Raw genomic sequence first — 23,962 nt, 5'->3', positions numbered from 1 at the left:
TAGATTCACAGAAAAATTGAATGAAAGGTACAGAAAATTCCTATTTCTCCCGACCCTTCCAACCCCCCCACTATCAATAGTAGTACATTTGTCACATTCCTTGGACCCACATTGACACATCACATATCATCATCACCCAGTGTTCATAGTTAACAGAGGGTTCACTCGTGGTGTTGAACAGTGTATGGGATTTGACAAATAATACATTGCCATGTATCCATCATAATAGAATGATAAAGAATAGCTTCACTGCCCTAAAAATCCTTGTGCTCCACCTATTCATCCCTCCCTCCCCTTTTGCTTCTGCAACCACTGACTTTTTGTCTTCAATGAGTCTTTTTCAGAATGTCATATCATTAGAATTATATAGTGTGTAACCTTTTCAGATTGGCTTCTTTCACTTAGTAATATGCATTTAAGATTCCTCCATGTCTTTCCATGGCTTGATGGCTCATTGGTAATTTTTGACAGTTACAAGTCACTTATTTATATATTTATGTACATAGAACTATCACATCTACCTCTGCTTTCAAAATAATAGTGCTTTCAAAAAAATTTTTATGCTGATTTCTCAAACGGAAGTCATTCGTAACTGATATAAAAACATTTGCCATAGCTCTGTACCACCGTATTATTATTTAAACATTTTAAAGTTATCTCATTTTTCAAATCTTGGATAAATTGAATGAGATTTTATATAACTGCGATAAAGAGAAGTAAATAAATAAATAGCTATTAAAATAAAAAGGTATTTCCCTTGAGTTCCCTTAAATTTGTAGCTCAACGCAATTGATTTGACAAAGTTTAATCATCTGTAGCTGCCTCTAAAAGATTCAAACACCTTAGAATGTTTTATTTCTGATTGCCTTCCTTCCATCTCACAAATTTTTAATTGTCTGGTAATTCAATTCAGCTATTGTTTTTAAAGCAAAATTTATCATCATTATTACTTTTTTTTTTTTTCTGGCCATCAGTGCTTATTTAGATACACATGCATGTTTACTAGTCTCTCCCCAGCGTTTCATCTGTATTCCGCTCCTTTCTGAGTTTAATTTTCTTCTTCCTGATATACATCTTTTACTCGTCCTTTCAACTGGGTTCTTTGAATGGTAATTTCTCTCAGTCTTTGTAGTAATTGTCTTATTTCACTTTCATTTTTGAATGATCATTCAGGTAGGTATAGAATTCTAGGTTAATGATTATTTTTACCTCTGTATTTTTAAAATACTGTTCTGGTGGTCGGGAAATGATAGCCCATAGGCCAAATTCAGCACATTATCTATTTTTTGTGTGGCCCATGAGCTAAGAATTTTTTTTAAACATTTTTAAACAATTGAAAAAAACCCAAAAGAATATTTCAGGATACACTCACTATTATAAAAGTCAAATTTCAGTGTCCATAAAGTAAAATTTTATTGGAATACAGTCATCATGAAATTTGTGCAAGAATATATCTAAACAACATCAAAAGGCCAAATGATATAATACTGTGTTCTGAAAGAAAACCATACACACTGTATAATTCCATTTATAGGGTGTTCAAAAAGTGGCCAAGGGCATCTGTGTGATAGAAGTCAGAATGGTGCTTACCTTGGGATGGGGCAGCCTTCCAGGGCACTGGGAACGCTCCACGCTGCTCTTTTTATTTTTTTAATATTTATTTATTTATTTATTTATTTTTGACTGTGTTGGGTCGTCGTTGCTGCGCGCGGGCTTTCTCTAGTTGCGGTGAGCGGGGGCTACTCTTTGTTACAGTGTGTGGGCTTCTTATTGCAGTGGCTTCTCTTGTTGCAGAGCACGGGCTCTAGGCACGTGGGCTCAGTAGTTGTGGCACGTGGGCTCAGTAGTTGTGGCACACGGGCTCAGTAGTTTTGGCTCGCGGGCTCTAGAGTGCAGGCTCAGTAGTTGTGGCGCACTGGCTTAGTTGCTCCACGGAATGTGGGTTCTTCCCGGACCAGGGCTCGAACCTGTGTCCCCTGCATTGGCAGGTGGATTCTTAACCAGTGTGCCACCAGGGAAGTTCCCACACTGCTCTTAGAGTCAGTGCAATGGCGGAAGTGAACTTCCCAATGGCTAAGAAAATAAGATGTTTTTCCTTAGGCAAAAAGAAGAGAGGAAACAGAAAGGAAGGGAGGGAGAGATGGAGGTAGGAAGGGAGGAAAGGAAACAGAGAGGGAGGGAGAGACACACACATTGAGGCCTCGAGACATCGAGAGAGAGAGATTGAGCTCATTTGCTGCCTGCTGTTCTGTCAGCAGCATCCCCACCGTGTCTCTCTGAACATGAGACTCTCCACCATTGCTGTCATTAGAGATTCTCCTCAGATTGGCTGTGGGAAAGGCTGAGTTCTACAAAGAAAGCAGGTACTGTATCCTGGAGCTTCCCAGAGACTTTCATGGGCATAGCGGCCCCTGCAGAAGGCCTTTGCAAGCAGTGCCTCTTACACTTATTTGACCACAGGACTCTTTTCCCTTCAAAATACCTCTCAGGACTGCTGCCCCTCAGGGCTCCAGTTTGGGGAGCTCTGTATGGACCATGGGCGGCAACTGTTTTTCCCCTGTAACTCCTGACCACGTGCCATGGCAGCTGATTAAATATGAAGACCCTGAATCAGTAAATAATTCCTTTCAATGTTCTTCAGTCCTATTGTTTGAATATTTTAAAGCAGCTTTGTGGGAAACAAAGAATACAGCTGCAGACATTTCTAGACAGGCCAGTCCTCAGAAACATCATTCTCCTGGAGAGACACGTGTCAACTGGTTTTTGGGGACAGTCGTCACAGCCTACCCCCAGGGGAGATGCGTCCCACCAGCCACGCTCACTCTGACCACACGGAAATTGAAGGAATGTCCTGTTTCGTAAGTACTGAAGCCAGACTGGCTTGTCATCTCAGGCTAACTGTGGGCTGTTTTTCTCTCTTTCGGGGACAGGATCAAAAATGTCAGTACTCACTTCTCCAAGAGGAAAGGTGGAGGTGGTTCACTGCCGAAGAACAGAGTCACAGGATATTTATTGCATCAAAAACCTCATTAGAAAATTTACCCAGAAGCTGTTTGGGAGTCTTAATATCATCTCTCTTCTGTAAGTACATAGCAAAGGGGCTCCACTCCTTTGTCCTTGTGGGGCTTGGTGAGGAAAGGGCAGCAGGAAAATCTGCCCTATTGAGCGGGAGATCTCTGGGAACAACCATCGCTAAGTCCTGTAACAACATGTAAATTGAAAAGACTTCTCATGACTTCTGGATTCAGGCAAACTAGGGTTCAAATCTCAACTGCCCCACCCACTAGTAGAGTCACTTAGCTACCCGTTTTGAGAATTTATTTTCTTTCAGACTCTGTGCTTTGCCAACATTGTCTTGTTTAACTCTGAGGTAGCCACTGTCATGCCCATTTTACAGATGAGAGAGTGGAGGCTCGCCCAAGGTCCAGCAGTTAGTAAGTGACAAAGCCTGGATGTGCTCTTAGCCACTCCTGTTGAAATGTTCTTCTAATCTTCAAAATATGCGTAGGTTTTTTTTTAAATCTTTTTTCTCCCTGTTTTGTTTTGGTTTTTTTGGACACCAGAATATGAACATCCTATATGCTGTTCCTCATTATTTTTATTGGAAATGATAAGAGAGAGCACAGTGTTTTGGATTTCATAAAGCTTCAGGTTAAATACAATTGAAATGTTTAAACTAGGCCAGCCTAAGACATTAAAATTTGCAATTTCTGATCACCACACTGATGAATGTAACGTAAATTTGGCACAGTTTTGTTGGAGAACAATATGTGTATAAAAATGCTTTAAAAATATGTATAACAATGAAATGATTTCATTTTTTTTGACACTATGGTGAATTAAACACCTTAATGATGTCCTCTGGATGGAAACATGTTGATACATACACACACACACACACACACACACACACACACGTACGGACTGTGCAGAGAACATTGTCAAAATGAAATCAGAAACTTCAGGACAATAGCAGGAACCCACACCACTTTCTCCTTGAGGATTTTTGCTGCATTCTAGAAACCTCACAGTTTTGTTTTGACAGGTTCACAAAGAACAGAAGATAAATACTCCATCCACTTAAGGAGGGAAGTATTAGATTTCTTTGTATAAAACTGTGCAGTTCTTTGTAAGGATGAAGGAGACAAACCCACTGCATAAAAGTAAGGAAACTAGCCTGTTTCAACCTCAGCATGAATGAAGGGGGATAAATCCTTCCCCAAGAATTCATAAGCACGTGTTGATTCAAAGTCTGTGTTAATTATCTGCATGGTCCCCAAAAGCTTCAAAACTTCCCAAGTAATGAATGCATTTTTAGACCACCTAAACTAGTTTACCCATAGACTGAATAAAGTAGAGGAAGTGGAGAATTTGATTAAAAGTGGTTGCACGTTAGTAGTGTGTCCAGGAGACCCACTGAAATAAGTACAGCTCAGGTCTGAAGGGGTGGAGCTTCAGCTCAGACTTCAAATAATACTCACAGATAAAATTCTAAGGAACATGAGCTCACAGTCAAAAATCAAAAATATACAAGGAGACATTCACCATTAGTGAGAACCAACAACAAAAAACTATACAGCGGAATCAGACTCTCAAAGACTTCAGATATTAAGTCAAAGAATATAAAATAACTATGCTTACTTTGTCTAAAGTGAGAAGATATGTTTTAAAAGACCATAAAAATGAAAAATGAGAATTAAAAAAAGTCTAATAGACCATCTAGAAAAAAATAGAGTTAATATTAAAAGCTCTGTGGATGAATTAAACATTGTAATAGACACAGCTAAAGACAGAAGTAGTGAACTGGGGCATCAATACCAATAAATCACCTAGAATTCAGCACAAAGAGACAGAGACAAAAAATAAGAATGGAATATTTAACAAATAGGTCTAATCAGACTTCTAAAGGGAGATAATAGGAAGTGCAAGAGTCAATATTTGAAGAGATAATGGCCCAGAATTGTTGAGAAGCACCAATTCTTCTAGAAAACTCAATGGATCCCAAATAGGAAAAATACACAGAGAATTCTACAACTAACCACATCATAATGAAACAGCAAAACACCAAAGCTAAAGAGAAGATCTGAAAAATAACTATAAAGAAAAGACAAATTACCTGCAAACAACTGAAAATTAGACCAATGATGATTTCTCACTAGCAACAATGGTACCCGGAAGATAGTGGACTGTCTTTAATATTGGAGAGAAAATAACATCAAACTAGAATTGTATACCTAGAGAAACAATTTTTCAATACCTAGGGGAAAATGAATGCATTTTTTAGACAAACAAAAGCTAGTTTACCAGTGAACTCTGAATTAAGGAAATTCCTCAGAATATACTCTAGGCAGACGGAAGAATATCCCAGCTGGAAAACCCAAGATAAAAGAAGGAATGTAAACAAAAATATGTACAAATATGAGAAAAATCTAGCTTGTATGAAATAATAACATTAATAATGACTAATTTAATATAGGTATTAAATGTAAATGGTAAGTTATAAGATATGAATAATAAGTTAGCTAAAATATAGGACAAAAATAGCAGATAAATTGGGAGTCATGTGATTAGATTGAAAGTACTCTTAAGGTATTGTTCAGGGGGAGGGTTGGTAGCTAGTATTCAGAGGTGCTCCCCCTCCCTCCCATGAGCCACATGTCCTGCATTCAGTCCTTTTGTAGTCCCTTCTTGTCCTGAATCAGGGTTGGCCCTGTGTAACCAATAGAAGTCAGTAAAAGTGATGTTTTATGACTTCAAGTCTAGATCATAAGAAGTCTGCAGCTTCCACTGGGCTCTGGAATGCTCCCTCTTGGAACCCAGATGCCATACTGTTAAACGCTCAAGTCATGTGGCCACACGCAGGTGCTTCACTTGGCATCCTCGGCCGAGCTCCCAGCCAACAACCAGCATCAACTGCTAACAGTATGAGTGGAGCTGTTCTAGACATTGGATAGTCAGGTGACTCCAGCCACCAGCACCACTTGACTGCCATCACCTGAGAGATCCCAACCAAAAACTTCTCAGTCAAGCCCAGCCAGCCCACAGAACCATGAGGGATAATAATGAATTGTTTTAAGCCACTAAGCTTAGGGGTGGTTTGGTACATGTCAGTTGATAACTGGAGCAGAGGGTAAAGACCTTGTTAGAAATATATGTTAACGTGGCTAGAATAATCATTTAAAGATAGGTGTAGAGATTATAGCTTCTGATCTATAGAGGGAAAATGGAACAAGAAATTTATAACAAACTGAATCTCAAAGAAGGCAAGAAAGGAAGAAAAAAGAAACAAAACATAGAACATATTAAAATCATGTAATAGGAAGATAGAAAACAGTTCAGTTATATCAGTAATCAAAATAAATGTATTTGAACAAAATTTTTCAGTTTAAAGAGAAAGATGGGCAGATTGGCTAAAAACAGAACAAAACAAACAGCAGTCATATTTTACATATAAGAGACACACCTAATATATAAAGTCACAGAAGGATTTAAAGTCAAAGTATTTGGGAAAAAAAAGATGCCAGCCAAAATCTCATCCAAAAAAAGGCTACTGTTGCTCTATAAATAGCAGACAAAATATACTTTTGGCAGAAAGGATCATTGCAGATAAAGAGGGTCATTATAGCAATATAATGATAAAAGATTTTGTGCTTGAGGGAGGTGTGACGATTTAAACTTGCATGCTCCTAATGACAGTCATAAAATATATAAAGCAAAAAATCAATAGAACCAAAGGATGCAATAGACATACCCACCATCATAATGGGAGATTTAATATACCTCTGTTAATAATTGAAAGGTCGGGCTTCCCTGGTGGCGCAGTGGTTGAGAGTCCGCATGCCGATGCAGGGGACATGGGTTCGTGCCCCGGTCCGGGAGGATCCCACATGCCGCAGAGCGGCTGGGCCCGCGAGCCATGGCCGCTGAGCCTGCGCGTCCAGAGCCTGCGCTCCACAACGGGAGAGGCCACAACAGTGAGAGGCCCACGTACCGCAAAATAAATAAATAAATAAATAAATATAAAATAAATGAAAGGTCAAGCAAACTGAAAATCAGTTACAACAGGAAAGATTTCAGCAAGAACCCAATTAAAGAACTTGATCTAACGGATATATGTAGAACACTGTAGCCAGTGTTAGAACGTACATAATCTTGTCAAGTAGACATGGAAACATGTATAAAAACTAACTTCCTCTTAGGCCATGAAGCAACCCCAGCAGTGGTTAGTACCACAAAGAGCGTTCTTTGACAACAATGCAATGGAGTTAGAGATCAATAACAAAAAGATAATTAAGGAACGCCCATATATTTGAAAAATTTTAAATGCAATAATAAATAATCATGGGTCAAAAAAGAAAAATTAGAATACATGAGTTGAATGAAAATAAAAATATATGTTAGATATATAATTATACGTATGTAAATGTAAATACATACAATACGTGAAATCAAGTTAACTCTGGTGTTGCAGCTAAAGCAGGTGTGGGCGTTGATGACATTGGAGGCTCCCATGCCTCCCCTATTCTCTGGGCTTCTGTGTTCCTCCCTGCACTGTAGTCTCTGCCTCTGAAATTAGCCTGGAGCTGTGACTCATCCAATAGAATGTGTTGGACATGTGCTGTGCCGGTCCCTGGTCCCTGGTCCCTGAGCACCCTACCCCTGCTGGGCCTTGGAGTGGCTGTAAGGGTTCCTGGAATCCATGTGTCTGATGTGTTTATGTATTTTCTGAATTGGCGGTTACAAAAAGCGTAACTTACATCATGTGGGAGGGGAGTAGTGAAAGTTTTTTTAATGTGAAAATGGGGCCCTTATAACGTTGAGACCTGCCTTAGAAGCCAGCCTATTTTCAGAAGTAAAAGTAAATTTACATTTTCATTAGTGTCCTGGAGCTCCCCAAACAGCTCCCTTGCTACCCAGCCCTTGTAGCCTTTCGTTTTCACATTAGGTAACTAACTCCCATCCCTTCGCCGGCCAGCCTCAAGCTTCCAGACCCATCTTACGGGCATTTCTAAAACTGGCGGTTTCTTTTCTCGTTTTTTCAGTTTCCTTTTATTGACTGCTGGCTCAGTCACAGAGATACAGGAATGAGTAACAGTGGTCTCACCTAAAAACCCTGCTCAGTTTTAGGGGAGGACATGAGCGGATTGGGCAGAGCGGGTGAGTGGGGAAAGGGCCACAAGAGTGGGCCACTTGGTGTGCAGATGGCACAGTGCAGTCAGGGGGGGGCGGAAGCTCCACGGTTCAGACCATGAGGAGGGGCACGTAAAGGGACTCTGAGCCCTGTTTCACTCACGCTGCTTAATGAGGCAGAAAATGGAGACACTGTTTCACCAAGATTTCCACCAAGTACGGTTAAGTAAAACGAGTGTTGGCTGAACTTGGAAAACTCCTTAAACCAATTGAATAAATGAAGCACTGCTCTAATGAAAAGAACTCTAATTTCTATTGCTGGATAATATCTTCGAGCTTTAATATATTTTCTGTGAAATACATACCTGTGCTCGTGCTTGTGTCTATATATTTTTAAGGGCTCCTTTGGTTTGGATTTGGCTTATTACAAAGAATAATTTTAAACCAGCTTTAAAGAAACACACCTTCTCCCTCTACCTTTTTCCCTCCTCTCCCTCTTTTGCTCCCACGATGATTTTTATCTGTCCTGTAGAGGACCTACTGGCTGAGAGGTAATAAGAAGTGAAATTGTACATACAAAAGGATATGCTGCCAAACTTACTTTTTGTAGTCAGGCTCTCTGGAAATTGCAGTGCATTTTCCCATTGAAACAATGTTATTGGTGGCTGGCTGCCCACAAAAGCCTATTTAATCTCTAATGTCTGTGCCATGTAGTACCATGCTAATTGTACTACAGAACACAACCGCCACCCTAGGTTCCCATGGATAAATGCATTTCAAGTTCAAATTGGGATTCCAGGAACACATTTCCCTTGCTTCCCTGAGGGGATGGCAGCTGCCTGGTCCCAGCTCTTGCTCACTTCCTCCTCCACCACCTCTATCACTATCATTGCTGATGCTCCGTGGTCCCGTGCCCTGGGCCTTTTCTCATCTGGGTTAGAGCGAGGACTGTCAGTGTGAAGCCATAGGTCGTGGCTCTGGGAGCCCGGAGCAGGGGACCCCAGAGGACCAGGAGCTGGAGGGAGCCCTGCGGGAGTGGAATGAGGGGTAGGGGCTTCAGTGAATCAGACAGGAGGAGCTGGGGGGCTACCTCCTCCCGCTAATGAGCGCCCTGTGTGGATCCCCTGTTCTCGGTACCAGAGGGCAGCCAGCTGCAGTGCCTGGGCCAGGGGCACCCCTGGTGGAGTCCCCGGTGGCTGAGGACTGTGACTTCCTGTGAGAGGGGATGGTGGCTGGAAGTGCTGAGATTGGTGTCCTGAGCACAGTGTTTCCCAAAGGTGCCCACAGCTCTGGTGGGCCCCAAGTGATTTGACTCAAACCATGCAAGAAATTTTTTTTTTTTTTTTTTTTTTTTTTTTTTTAGTGGTACACGGGCCTCTCACTGTTGTGGCCTCTCCCGTTGCGGAGCACAGGCTCCGGACGCGCAGGCTCAGCGGCCATGGCTCATGAGCCCAGCCGCTCCGCAGCATGTGGGATCTTCCTGGACCGGGGCATGAACCTGTGTCCCCTGCATCGGCAGGCGGACTCTCAACCACTGCGCCACCAGGGAAGCCCCAGAGCAATTTTTGTTTTAAGTGTCATCTCTTCATTTTTATAGTTACCTTCTGTTTATAGGAAGGTATAATGGTTTTCCATTTATGATAGCGATGTAAAATTTTTTTATTGGAATAGACTTATTTCAGCCAAAAGTGAACTGGCTTAAAGAAAATAATTAAGTACTGGAAGTGCATGTGTGTGAGGGACACGTACGTGGGCCAGTTGGCCATCCTAAATGTATGTGTTTAGGGCAACACAGTGGAGCTGGCAACATGGAGAGGATGGGGAAGACTACGGTCAACGGTTTCCCCAGCCTGTCTCCAAGGGAGGGGTATTGGACACGTTATATCATAGACGTGACACCTTTCTAATGAAGTGTAATTTTCTGTAAAGATGGGGTTGGTAGCACCAGATGTCCTGAAAGATGCACTTCCATACTTGCTGCCACATCGCTCCCACCTCTTCCATAGGCTAATGTATCTCGTGCAGTGGTTGCCAAGATCCAGTAGCCAAAGGTGGGAGAAAACGACACCTCTTCATCTCACTTCTGGTACCTTCCTCATGTGTGCAATTGGAATCATTTCCGCAGGGAGAAGGCAAACCTTGCCATCACCCTCCACAATGACCAGGAGGAGATCATGGCCCAGGCCATCTTCGTAGACTATCCCAACTGGAATGTCGCCCCACAGGACGACTGGGTGTCCGTGTTCCGGGAGCTGGACAGTGAAATCCCATGCACAGTGAGTAACCATGCACGTTGCTTATGAGAACAGCTTGAATTTGGAAGGGAAGTCCTATGTTTGCATATAGGTTTTCTCAGTTTTTAGACTGAGCAGTTCAAAAGTCACAACAGAAAGTGTGTGACATCATGACAGACAGAAATGAACTTATCTGGTGGAGAGGGAAGGGGAGTCTGAGAGCAGGAAGCCTCAGAGGAGGACTGGGGGTGGGGCACGGCAAGGAATTAGTGGAACATCAGGACTGCGCTTCCCAGGCCTCCACGCTGTGCTCCCAAGTCTTTGACCTGCTGGGAGGGACCTGCCATTTACACATCTGCCCCTGAAATAATGACAACAGGGCCTCAGATTCAAGTCATGCTCTGTAATTTTCAAAGTGCCCTCATGGGCTCTGGCTTATTTGATGTCTCCCAGCTGCGGACACAGAACACCCTGTCGACCCACAGAAGCCAGGTCATCGGGTCTCGGGGAGTTGGGCTTTGGTAGCCTGAGCTGTCCCTCGGCTGCCAGAGCCAGGCCAGCATCCGGGCCAGTTGCTGCAGAGAGCCAGAGGCTGAGGCTGCAACTGCGGGCAGCACGCTTGCCCTGTCGGTGGAGTTCAAGAGTGCGTCCCGGAGCCCTGGGGAATGGCAACGGTGTGAACGAGTGGACTCGTGCGCGCGCACACACGCAAACACGCACAGCCCAGCACTTAGTTACCCAGCATCTGTTCAGCTAGAGGCTGCCTCCCCCTGGTCCCCTGCGCTCGCAGTCACCACTGTCAGAAAAATTATCTCAAGCTTGGAAATAGGCCAACAAGATTCTTTCCATTGTGCTTGTACTTTTGATTGATTTTCTATTGACTGAGCTATTTTACAGTTCCGCAGGAACAGTGATGAACTGGTAGATTTTTGTTCATTTGAGATGTAAATAACTTCAGTGTGGTGGAAGAGATAACCTCAAAGGTTACAGTTTCTGGCCCGGTGGGACCTGAACTCTTTTGTATCTAGCTGGGCAATCTTCTAACATTTCCTCATTAAAACTGCCTGAAGCCAGCGTCTCAAGTGCAATGAATCGTTTTGTATCATCTCACTGGTCGCCTCATGGATTGATGGGTTGAATCAATCTCTGATACGTGCATTTTGTATTTGCATTAGGGTCATGATTTTATCTTTTTGAGAATTATAAATTAACATCATTCTTCCTAAATTCTTCTCCCCTTTTGTTCCTTTTCTTGTTCTTTTAAAATTGTTTCTTTTTAAACTACTTCCTTCAATAGTGTAGAGCTGGGCCGGTCCTGGAGGGTACATCAGCCATATGTAGCTATTTGGGCACTTGAAATGTGGCTAGTTTGAACTGAGATGAGCTCTGAGTATAAAATATGCACTGGCCATCAAACACTCAGTAGGAAAAAAAAAGAGTATAAAATACCTTGTTGAGAATTTTTATATTTACTACTTCTTAAAAGGATAATAATGTGAATATATTAGGTTAAATAAAATATATTAACATTTATTTCACCTGCTTACTTCCTTTTAAAAATATATCTACTAGAAACTTGAAAATTACATATGTTCCCAGCATTTGTGGCTTGAATTATTTTCCTGTTGGACAGCATGGGTATAGAGGCTTATGACTTAATGGCTTACCTACCCCGGGGGTATCTGCAACTAAAATAATGATTTTTATCTTAAAGCTAAGGAATAAATATTGAACTGTAATATTTTTGATGGAAGAGAGAATTTGGGGGATAAATCAGCCAAGTCATAAACCATGCGCTAGCAAGGCGAGTCCTGACCAGAATGTAAAGCAGATGCCATGGGGTTAGGTGAGTCCACGCATGGGAAGTGCTCACATTGCGACATTGAACTCTCACTGTCGCTGTTGTTATCTGGACTCTGGAGTTCGTGTTGCTTGCCTCTGGGGAGTTTTCAAGCTCATGAACTAAACTCATGATTCTTCTCTCGCCATTTTACGTCTGATAAACACCTTCTGAGTGTTCTTAGGGCACGTGCCACCCAACAGGAGGGGAGACCGAGGCACACGGATGTGCAGGTGGTCACCCAAGGCCCTCTATGAAATTGCTCAGGAAACAAGAGACACAGAAGTGCTCCTGTTGTCCAGATCGAGGTGCAAGCACTGCCCTCACCTCACCACTCAGCCCCCTCCCATTTGCATTGTCTCTAGAATTTGAGGATCTGTCCATAAACACAGGGGTACTGAGCTGAACAGAGGGATGTGGGGATGTGTAGAGCAACTCCTCATGACCAGCCACTTAGAAAGTCTTCAGTACAACTGAGTCACATTGCTGTACGGAAGAATAATACAGTGTCGTAAATCAACTATACTTCGATAAAATTAAAAAAAAAAAGTTACGGGGCAGCATTCTTTAAAACCCCTAAAGACGTGACCTGAAAGCCATATTAGAATCTTGCTACTTTGTTTTCCGCTCCCAGGTTTTCTGGGTCCCGAGCATAGTATTTGCTTCTGACTCTGGGAATGTTGAACAAAACAAGCCGTTGGATTCCTAGTGGGGCATCTGCCTTCCATCCTCCAAATTCATGAGAGGCGCTTTCCCTGGTGTCACTTGAATAGAGCAGCAGCTGCTGACTCCAGAGCCCCGGGGGAGGAGGATTGTCTTTCACTTGGGCTGAGGCGCCCTGGGGACAAGACCACTGAGTTCAGAATCGACTTCAGTCCCCCGCAGGCGCCCCCCTGCCCGCGGCCGTAGTGAGGCGGGAGGAAGGGCCCGACACGCTGGACTCATTTACGACCCCCCCTTTCCTTGAATAATTCCAAGCTAGGAGGACAGAAAGTGGCTCGAACCCTGCCTGGGTGTCTCCTTATTTTAGACATAAAATATCTTCCATCGACACCAGGCAGCTCTGTGCCATGGCTGCCCCCAGACCCTCCCCCTATCTCCCACCCCTCCCCTTGCTCTGACTCAGCCTCTAATCGTGTCCTCTTTTCTTCTGCAGCCTCTGAACACGTTGTTCATGCACCTCTTTGTGGCCGTGGACGAGTATTCTGTCGGCTGCTGCAAAGAGATTATTCGGTGAGTGGCCACGGCGTGGCAGACAGTGACATGGGGCAGTGGCAGCAGCATCGTAGACGAGACACGTTCATGTCTTTATCATGTCTTTAACTATCTGGATAGTCAAAAAAATATTTTTAAAGGAAATTCTTTGAGGTGTTCAATTTGCTTGTACTTTCTGGCTCTAGTCAAGCATTTACTCTGAACGGTGGTGATGTTTCTGAAAGAATACAATCCTTCCTTTGAATGGACGCCTTTAACTACCACTGTTGGAGGCAAACAGGTCACACGGTCATTTGAAACAAATGGATTTGGGGGGAGGAGGGGAAGAGAAGAGGTCACAGGCTTGGATGTTTCTAAAAATAGTTTTCCTCAATCTCATCCTTAGACATGTTATTAACAGGACCGCCTGCAGAAACCTGACCCGCAGGGCTTCCGCCACAACGGGTCTCTGACAGGCTGCATAGACACTTGGGGGTGGTGGCCTCAGCTCTCAAGTCACTTTGCAGTGTCACACCAGACCATCCAGATGCCAGGGCAAAGGTTAATCTCAGCAGAAACCTGGTGCACCGCGTGGACATGGTGCCTCGGTTCTCGCTGCCTCCATGGAACAGATAGAAGAGGGGGCATTTGGAATCCAGGGAAAAGCAGAGAAGAAAAAGGAATTGCCTCGAAGACGTTCTTGCCTTTGCAGGCAGGGAGCAGGGCACCCAGGTGGATCTATGAACGCCTCATTTTTGTAGTGAAGGCGTTCGTCTCGCCAGGTGCTGGCTAATAGGATTGTTGACACCCCGTCCCCTCCCATTCCCTCGCCAGGACCGTGTTCAAGGCGGTGCCAGACCTGCACTTCATATTCCTCATTGTGCCGTCCTACATGAGCCTCGGTAAGTCCTCCTCCACCACCTCCTGACCCCAGTCGCTAACGTAGGAAATTTGTGCTTAAAATGGGGCTTTGGGGATGGGACATAAGAACCACGGGTCTCCAGGTCCTCAATGTATAATGTGCCCATTCGACTGTAACAATTAAAACACACATTAGAATGGAAACTACATTTGCCCTGAAGTCCTAAAGTCATTCCTTGGTAAATCGAGGCCTCACTTCTTTGTCTCTGGGATTTAGGCTCGACTCTCATAACTGTGTTCGACCAAGTGGGGAACATTCCAAGCCTGACATATGATGAGGACTTTGCCGTGCACATATGTCACAGGCACAGCCACTACCCTCAGCTACACATCCGCAAAGCCAGGTAAGTGTGGAGCCGTGTCTTTTGCTACCTAAGCTTTACCCTGACGGTTACCTTACAAAGAGTTTAAAAATTGCCACTTCTTACAGTAAGTGATTATAGCTTGAATGAAATCGCTTTATAATACCCAGAAGCATTACTTCATTTGGAGATGTTTACAATTCCCCTTGATGACATAACTTGCAGGACTGAATATCTGATGAGACCCATTTGGTGCCGTGTGGTCAGCAAAGCTGTGCATTTCCTACTTAAGGGTTTCTGAAGACACACAATCCTTGGCTCCACACTGAGTGAAATAACTTTCAAATAAAACAAACATAGAAATGATTCTGCCTATTTAGTTTCCCCAGTAAAGCCCACCTATTTTCCAGCATTCAGTGAATGAGGATTCTGTTGACCCCAAAGAGGAGTTTTCCAAGCTGAAAGTCTTTACCATCCATGGCCCACATGACATGCCTTGAAGGTCAGCAATCTCAAGGCAATAGCTGTGGCAGATTCTGTTTTCCAAAGAAGGCCATCTTCCGTCCTGCATGCTCTCCTATAATGTGGCCTGGCCACTCTTCTCATCAAGAGGTGGGCTCCGTGTCCGCTCTTTTTGAGTCTGGGTGTTTTATGGCTGCTGTGACCCACACAGCATGGCGGAAGGGATGCTCTGTGACGTGGGAGGTTGGGAGGCTTCTGCCTGGTTCTCTTGGGATGCTCGCTGTGGAGGAGACGAGGGGCAGAAGTCTGACTGCCCTGAGACCACCGTGCCGGAGAGGCCACAAGTCAGTGCTGGGCCTGCAGCCCCAAGGGGCTACCACTGACAGCATTCACCATGTGGATGTGCAGCCCAGGAGAACCCCCAGTGTCTGCATCCCCGCTGACATCTGACTGTAGCCACATGAGAGACCCCAAGCACGCACTGCCCAGCTGAGTCCTCCCAGGTTTCTGATGCACAAAACTGTGAGCAAAATAGAACGGCTGTTTTGAAATAAGAGGGCCTATAAAATCATTTCACAAGGGTGGTTGGTTCCTTTATCAGTGAAGAGTAAGCTGTATCTTTTGGGGGTAACCATTGCCATATTTGTTTTTGTTTGTTTGTTTTTATTTTGGGCTGCACCACGTGGCATGCGGGGATCTTAGTTCCCCGACCAGGGATTGAACCCGTGCCCCTGGCAGTGGAAGCGTGGAGTCCTAACCACTGGACCGCCAGGGACTTCCCACCATTGCCATATTTGATGAGTGCTGCATTTCTTTAGAAAGTATAGAAACTAAATTTTTTAAAAAGCAAGAGCCTAATGTTTACCAGGCATGTAGTGTTATGGCATAATTGTTAAGAATTTGCAGTAATGACATGAGGTAGATCTTGATCCTGATCTTGGTTTTACTACTCACCAGATGGGTTAACTTAAAGAAGGAACTGGGCCTCTGCAGGCCTCAGTTTCCTCTCTGTCCCTGGGTGTGAGCATATTGTCTGCTGTATGGGACTGTTGTAGTGATGGGATGAGCTGATAAAAATCAAGTACTTAGCACGCTGCCAGTCACATGTAGGTGCCCAAGGAAATTAAATATTATTATTAATATTATTAGCGTTATCTGGGGAAGAGAGACCCATCTATGATAAACTGTGATGCTGTGTAGCTTGAAGGAGGGAAGGGCAGAGAGGGATGAAGACAGCTTCAACCCCCCAGGCCCCCCAAAATCTAAATGTTCATCAACGTGTAAATGTTCACAAACTGTGGTACCTCTGTACAATGGACACTACTCAGCAATGAAATGGAATAAACTACGTGTACACACAATAGCATGGATCAGTCTCAGAAAGCTTATGCTGAATGAAAGAAGGCAGACATAGAAACAAAGACCATATACTGTTGATTTCACTTGTAAGATGTACAAAACAGGAGAGGTCAGATCAGTGGTTGCCTCTGGCGGAGGGAAGAGTGATGGTGGGAGGGATACGGTGGGGAGACAGTGCTCTGTGCATTGATCGGGGTGCACGCGGCACACGCGGCTGTCAAAGGTCATCGAGCTGCACTCTTAATATCTGTGCACTGTACACTATATTATTATACCTCAGTGGGAAAAATGTAAAAGAAAAGAGACTTCATAGAGAAGGTAGCCTCTGAATCTGGTCAGGAAGGGTGAGTCAGAGTTCAGCCAGATGGACAGATGGGCAAAGGCGTGGAGGCAGGAAAGCACCCAGAATGTCTGCTACCAGGCAGGTGGGCAGATGTGAGGAAGAGCAGAAAAAGTGTGATGAGCAGGCTTTAACTTGGAGCCAGCAGGGAGCACTGAAGTAAGGCATGGTATGGACTGTATGTTAAAAAGAACTGCTTTTCATGTGGCAGTGGCTTGCAGGGGAGGAGCACAGAACAGTCTGGCCAAGAATGATGCTGGCTGGAATTCAGGCAGTGACGAATCAAAGAGGTCCAGGTTGGGGAATGGATCAAGGCAGGTGCATAGATGGAAAGAAATGTTTGAGAGGGAAGGTGCAGTTTGATTACCAATTGGTTAGAGAAGTTGAAGGATGAGAATGAGTTAATGGTGACTCGGGGTTTCAACTTTAGGGGGGATGGTGGATTCATTAACTGAAAGTGGAAATAATAGCACTAGTTGGACAGGAGACAGTTGGAAATACAGGGCTTCTCATGAATGAGGAGATCATGAGAATAACGGAGATGGTCTAGTTGAGGGGGAGATTTTAAAGTGGAAAGCAGAGGATTAGAGCACAATTTTGAAAGATGAAAGTGAGCCGTTAATGATTGTAAAGAAAAATTGGAAGAGGGGTATTGTAGAAGTCAAAGACTCTTAAAGTGGCAAATCAAATAATTCGTAGGGAAATCAAATAATTTGAATACAAAGAAGAAACCGTTGGATTTGGTAATTTAAAAGACACAGATGAGAGGAATAAAATTGATGAACTACTAGCTAAACTGACCAAGAAAAAAAAGAGAGAAAATATATCACTGATATCAGTATTGAAAGAGGTGATATCATTACAGATCCTAAAAACATTGAAAGGATAAGGGAAGACTGCAACAACTCTATAAATTCAACAATTTGTGTTCAAACACAAACTACCAAAACTCATTTTAGAAATAAGAATAGGACTTCCCTGGTGGTGCAGTGGTTAAGAATCCGCCTGCCAATGCAGGGACACGGGTTCGAGCCCTGGTCCGGGAAGATCCCACATGCCATGGAACAACCAAGCCCACGCACCACAACTACTGAGCCTGCGCTCTAGAGCCTGCGAGCCACAACTACTAAGCCCTGTGCGCCTAGAGCCCATGCTCCGCAACAAGAGAAGCCACCGCAGTGAGAAGCCCACGTACCACAATGAAGAGAAGCCCCTGCTCGCCACAACTAGAGAAAGCCCGCACGCAGCAATTAAGACCCAACGCAGCCAAAAATAAATAAATAATTAATTAAATTTACTTAAAAAAAAAGAATAACTTGAGTAATTCTATACCTATTGAAGAAAAGTCCAGTGAACTTTGGGTGAGAGGGAGGGTGACTGCCTGCCCTGACGCTGACCCCTCCCCCAGCCCCCACCCATGCTGACTTGCTTCTTCTCTTTTCTTTCCTCTTGTTGTTGTGGCTCTGAACTCTGCCCCTTCCAGGATTTGGGCCTCAGCTTTCTCCCAGGCTCATCCCTTTGGCTCCACTGCACCAGTCTTTGCCATTCAGTCCAGTGCTCTACCTCTGGCCACTTGGCAGTTTTTTAAATTATGTTTTGAGAAATTTCTGATAATTAATTTCTTAGGATCTTGTAAGTAGTCTCACAATTGCTGTAATTTTGTCTTCATTTCATTTAGAAATCTCTCATTTTTTTCCTGCCATTTGCTAATTAATTTGAGACATGGGCTTATTTAATAAAATGAATTATATTTTCAAATCAGAAAACATTTTAAAGAAAAAATTACTCATTGTTTCAGTCTTCTATGTGAGTATGTAACCATACATGCAAATGCAAGTATATGTGTGTATTCACTCTCTCTCTCTCTCCCTCTCTCTCTCTCTCTCTCTCTCGCTCTCTCTCTATATATATATGCACATATATGTCTATAGTCATGATAATATGTTCTGTTAATTGTATTTTCCACTTAAGGTACCAGCTCATCCACCTTCCAGATCAATTTTGTTCTTTTTCTTGGCTGTGTGGTATTTCATCGTGTGGTTCTACTATAATTCATTTAAGTATTCCTTATTTATGGAAATTTGTCCTCTTTTTTTTTCTATAACAAGAAATGCTGTGGTAAACAGCCTTGTACATATATTTTTAAGCATTCATGCTATTTTTCTCTGTAGTATAGATACCTACAAGTGGAATTTCTGGGTAAGGTTGCATTAAACACTAACATTTAAAAATAGATACTACCAAATTATTCAACCAAAATAATCATGTCAATTTGTATCCTAACCAATAGAGTCTCATTTTCTTGCACCTTCATTTATGCTGGATGTTTCAGTTATTAAAACTGTCTCCAGGGCTTCCCTGGTGGTGCAGTGGTTGAGAGTCTGCCTGCCGATGCAGGGGACACAGGTTCGTGCCCCGGTCCGGGAAAGATCCCACATGCCGTGGAGCGGCTGGGCCCGTGAGCCACGGCTGCTGAGCCTGCGCATCCGTAGCCTGTGCTCCGCAACGGGAGAGGCCATAACAGTGAGAGGCCCGCATACCGCAAAAAAACAAACAAAAAAAACTGTCTCCAATACAATAGTAATTTGTTGTTTTAATTTGCATTTATCCAAATACTTGTGGGTTTCAGTGCGATTTTACAGGTTCCTTTTTAAGTGTAGAAAATAGTTGCATTTAAAATAATTTCCAGTTTAGAAATTATCCAGATGGATGATTAAACATGTGCATGCAAAGCAGACAGTTCTTTGGGGGAGGGTAGAGGGGAATGGTTACAGTTGAGGTAGGCACATTTCCAGGTCTTTTTTGTTTTTTTTTTCACTTACTAGGTCACCAGTTTATTACAAAAGGATATAACTTAGGAACAGTCAGATGGAAGAAGTGCGCAGGGCAAGGTGTGGGGAAGGGGCTCAGAACCTCCGTGCCCCCTCCAGGCTCACCACTCTCCCCAAACTTCCACGTGTTCACCAACCTGGAAGCTCCGAATTTTCTTAAAGTGTAGGCAGTATACAAACTTTGGGTCATGGGAATTGTCATTTTCTTGAGGCATTTTAAAGCTTATATACTTTCGACATAGATATTCAGCAAGACATGATTGTAATAGAAAATTATATATAAATCTAATACTGAAACTGACATATGCGGAGGCAGCCTATCTCAAAATCCCCTATTTCTGGGGTAGGGGCATGAGTGGAATAGGTGAGGGAGATTAAGAGGTAAAAACTTCCAGTTACAAAATAAATGAGTCACAGGGGGAAAAATCACCTATTTCTTTCACTTTTTGAAAAGTAAGTGGCATCTTTGCTAACTTACTCACAGATCCCCACTTATCATTTCAAGGATGTAGGGCGCTGGAGAAGTCAGGTGTAGAGTGTGCCTCGCCCAGTGCTGGCTCCTAGAAGCACGTGGTAACTGGTGGTTATGAGCTGGTCTCCCAGTTCCCTCCTTCCCACCCCCTCCTTCCTTTCTTCCCTCTACTCTTGAAAACTTGAGTGTTATGAGTGCTAACCTTCATGTGGACAGGCTGTCCTGGCCTGAACTAAACTTCACAATTCCTTTCCCTGAGGTCATGCTTATTCAGCCTCTGAGGGTGAAATGTCCTGCTGGTCCAGAAAATCTGCAAGAAGCAATTCACGAGAGGAACATAGTGCTGGTGGCAAAGCGATGACAGAGGGTACTTTGTAATGAGGAAGGGATGTTTAGAAAAAGAGAACTTTTTAGTATATAGTCGCGAAATACAGAGATAACTGACATTATGAGAGTTGATGCTTTTGCTTGCAGAAGGGGAAGTGTAACACATTTTAAGAGGCCCTCTGTCCACAGCGTTCATATTAGACTTTTGATACTTACAGGTGTAGGACTTCAGGTATCTGGAAAATGTACTTATGTGGATGATCTCCCTCCTTAAGGATACAGGAAAAAAGGACACTTCAGAGTCAGATGGGCGTGGCCATGCATCCACTTAGGCTGCCTCATTTCTCTTGTTTCCCCCGCATTTATTTCTCAACATCTGTTTCATCAGTTGTTACTTGCACTGATAATTAATGGTGAAGAACACAGTTCTTAAGACACTAAACCAGTGAAGAGTTTGGGGATGTAATTATCCTTCTGCCATTTACCTAGCAACGCATTCAGAGCCAGCGAATTAACACTGTAATCCCCAGTCCCATTTCTTTGATTTACCCATGTGGAAAATTGTGCTGTAATGTGCCCCTCTACTTAGACACAAATTACTGAAGTTCCTGTTCTGTATTTTGCATAATATATGAAGTAAAGCATAGCTGCTTCTAGACACATCTTTATAATCTGTAATGGGCTTGATTAATCATTGGTGGTGGATTTGAGATGTTCTCAGATTTAGAAGCTATTGGAATGGCCTTTCTGGGGGGAACCTACCTTTTTCACAAGGATAGGAGAGGACTCACTAAGGATAGGAGAGGACTCACTAAGGAAAGGATTGTGTGCTGTCAGTCAGTGTTGTAAAGTAATTTAAAGTTTCCTTTATGTAGTACTGCTTTTTTGCTAATAATAAAAATTAAGTTAGGTCAACATTTAGGACGTTAGGTCAATTTAGGACTTTAAAATGTAAGATGTGGTGTTTTTTAAATGCTAACTTCTCACCTTTTAAAGCAGTTATTTTTATTAAGCGTTTGATAGTCTCACAATTATTAGGAATCCACTTAAGCTTGACTTCTGAGCAATTTCATGTAAATGAACATTCTGATGCTTAAGTGATAAATATCCTAAAGCATTCGAAAGAAGTAGTAGGGCAGTTAGGAATTTCACCACTAGTCTTCTTGAGTCCTGATAAGTAACCCAGCAAATAGAATTTGGTTCACAATCCAACTGGAACTATGGTGTGCCAACACAGACTTTTGGATCAGATCCCAGTGGTGTAAGTGCAGGGGCCTCTAATTGGCCCTGAATGTGCTTTGAAGCACTTCATTCCGAAGTCCTCCATAACTTGTAAAATCATGACATTTTCCAATAAGTAGAAGCTAAATGGCTCCAAGACCCATGTTAAAGTTTTGAATGGAATATACGGTTTAGAAATGATGGATTTGATTCTCCTAAAGAAGACCACTAGAGGTCACAAGAGATCTTGGAAAGAAAAAGGTGCTTTGTTTCACACAGCTGAATAAAAAGAAAAATCCAGTTGCTTAGCTGGCACCCACTGTAGGTTCTCCAACCCCAAGCTGAAACTGTTCGTGGTAAGGGTTGGTTTAAGCCAAATACATTGCACTTTTTAGCGCTACCACTAAACTGGATTCTCTGAATTTTTCTTTATTCATTGATTTCTTTTTTTTATCAACATAGAAATTTATTTGAATTCAAAATAATATGGTTATATTTAGGATAATATAATTATGTAAAGCACATATCATCGTTGGCTCTGAAACAGTTCTAAAGATGTTATTCTTTTGAAGTCAAAAATTATGTAATAAGAATGTACTGTACAAATGTACAAAAATATAAAAAATAAGTTTGCTGAGCATTGGGAGTTGTTACAAGAGGGGCACACCAGGGTAATGTAACAGAGTCCAAATTACATAGCATGCAGCAAGGAGTTCTCGCCTTATCAGCTCCTGGAAAGTGAACCGGTAACCTCACAATGCACGAATACCACCACTGGGTTAACAGGACAAACTTTCTGAGGGACACAGGGAGAAATTCACTATACTTCCCCTTTCTCTAACTCCTTTCCTCACACCGATTTCTTTTCTTTCCTCCAGGATAGGTTTTATCCTGTGGGAAAAAAATTTGCTTTTATTTGTAAAGTGGAGTAAATAATATCCTGATTGGAGTAGGCAGCGTTTTAGCTGACAGTGCTCAGGAATCAAACTTTTGGAAAAGGTCAATCAGCTAGCTAGCAAAGACCATCAGTGGCTTGCAGAAAAAACCACAAATTCAGATAATATGTCCTTGCTAAATAGATAAAAAGAATAAGCAGTTAAATAAATATGGGTGAAAAATCCCAGGGTTTACTGTGACCTAGACAATCAAAAGCAGACAGGTGACCTTTGATTACGCTCATTTACTTGTGGAGTGAGCTATAAGGGGCTCCAAGATAGAGTGTGGTTTCCAACAGCGTCCACAGCCAAAGGGCAAACTCAGAACGTCTCCTCCTCTCATAGAAACTGGAACACGGATGAGAAGTCTTTTTTGGAGTAGCCTTTCACGCATATCATCCTGTAGATCTGATGGGCCTGAGTGCCCAGAAGGTTTGAGCTGTTCGTGCTGGTAGCAGAGTCTTGTGTTAATCCCAGATCCTTAGCCATGAGTGTTGTTCCGAGTCTACCCTGATAGTTATCAGCCGAGGGAACTCCATCCGTCACCCCAGGTACAGGATTATAAGTGTCACTTGACCAACATCGTCCTGAGCTCATATTTAGGATTTTAGCCAGGAGTTTTGGGTCCAGCCCCAACCTGATTCCCAGATTCATAGCTTCAGCAGTTCCGGTCATACTAAGCTAACAGCAAGTTGTTGCAGATCTTTGCAACCTGCCCACTCCCAGCAGCTCCACAACACACCGCATTGGAGCCCACGCATCCCAGCAGCTGTTGGGCAGCAGCAGCAAATTCGTCTGCGACTCCTCCCACCATAAACTTGAGGTTCGCAGACCGAGCAGCTCCCACACCACCAGAAACGGGCATCCGTGAAAACTGCTCCCATTTTCTCAACTTCTTTGGCCAATTCTTTCAAAACCATAGGATCAATAGTGCTGGAATCTATTAACAGTGAGCCTTTCTTCACTTTCTTTAGAATCCGTTTGCTCCAGAATAAGCTTCTATCGCACTCATGCTGGTGGGCAACACTGTGATAATTCTGTCAGCTTTTTCAGCTACATCTGCTGGGGAAGACACTACCTGTTCACGTGCATCTAGAAACTCTGCATGCATCAGGGAACACATCATAAATAATGAGTGGATAGCCATGTTTCATGACATTTTTTGCCATTGGATTCCCCATGTTGCCTACTCCAGTGAATCCAACTTGAGTCTTAGAAGCCACTGACCTAGAACACACTGCTGCAAGGCTGGCCACTGCTGGTTGCTGCCGGCGGCTCCACGGAGCCATAACGAGGCTGCCATGCTGCCCCACCCCGCCTCCCCGTGGTGACTTCTGTGGCTCCCAGCTCACCCACTGACTGCTAGGGTGCGCAGTGCAGCGGGTGGGATCAGC

At 43.2% G+C, this 23,962-nt stretch overlaps 1 protein-coding gene and 1 pseudogene across 1 annotated transcript in view; one reads left to right on the top strand and one right to left on the bottom strand.

Moving 5' to 3' along the window:
• Positions 1–23,962, top strand: part of CFAP61 (cilia and flagella associated protein 61) — a 255,995-nt gene that overhangs the window by 732 nt on the left and 231,301 nt on the right. Inside the window, exons 2-6 of the mRNA XM_049699137.1 lie at positions 2,931–3,081; positions 10,256–10,406; positions 13,361–13,437; positions 14,233–14,300; positions 14,537–14,663. Coding sequence (XP_049555094.1) covers positions 2,939–3,081; positions 10,256–10,406; positions 13,361–13,437; positions 14,233–14,300; positions 14,537–14,663 — 566 coding nt within the window. The 5' untranslated portion in view covers positions 2,931–2,938. The remainder of the gene's footprint in view (positions 1–2,930; positions 3,082–10,255; positions 10,407–13,360; positions 13,438–14,232; positions 14,301–14,536; positions 14,664–23,962) is intronic.
• Positions 22,890–23,857, bottom strand: LOC105748020 (3-hydroxyisobutyrate dehydrogenase, mitochondrial-like; annotated as a pseudogene).

This window comes from Orcinus orca, chromosome 16 (genome assembly GCF_937001465.1).
Source record: "Orcinus orca chromosome 16, mOrcOrc1.1, whole genome shotgun sequence".
NCBI lineage: Eukaryota > Metazoa > Chordata > Mammalia > Artiodactyla > Delphinidae > Orcinus > Orcinus orca.
This window is presented reverse-complemented; position numbering and strand designations above follow the sequence as displayed.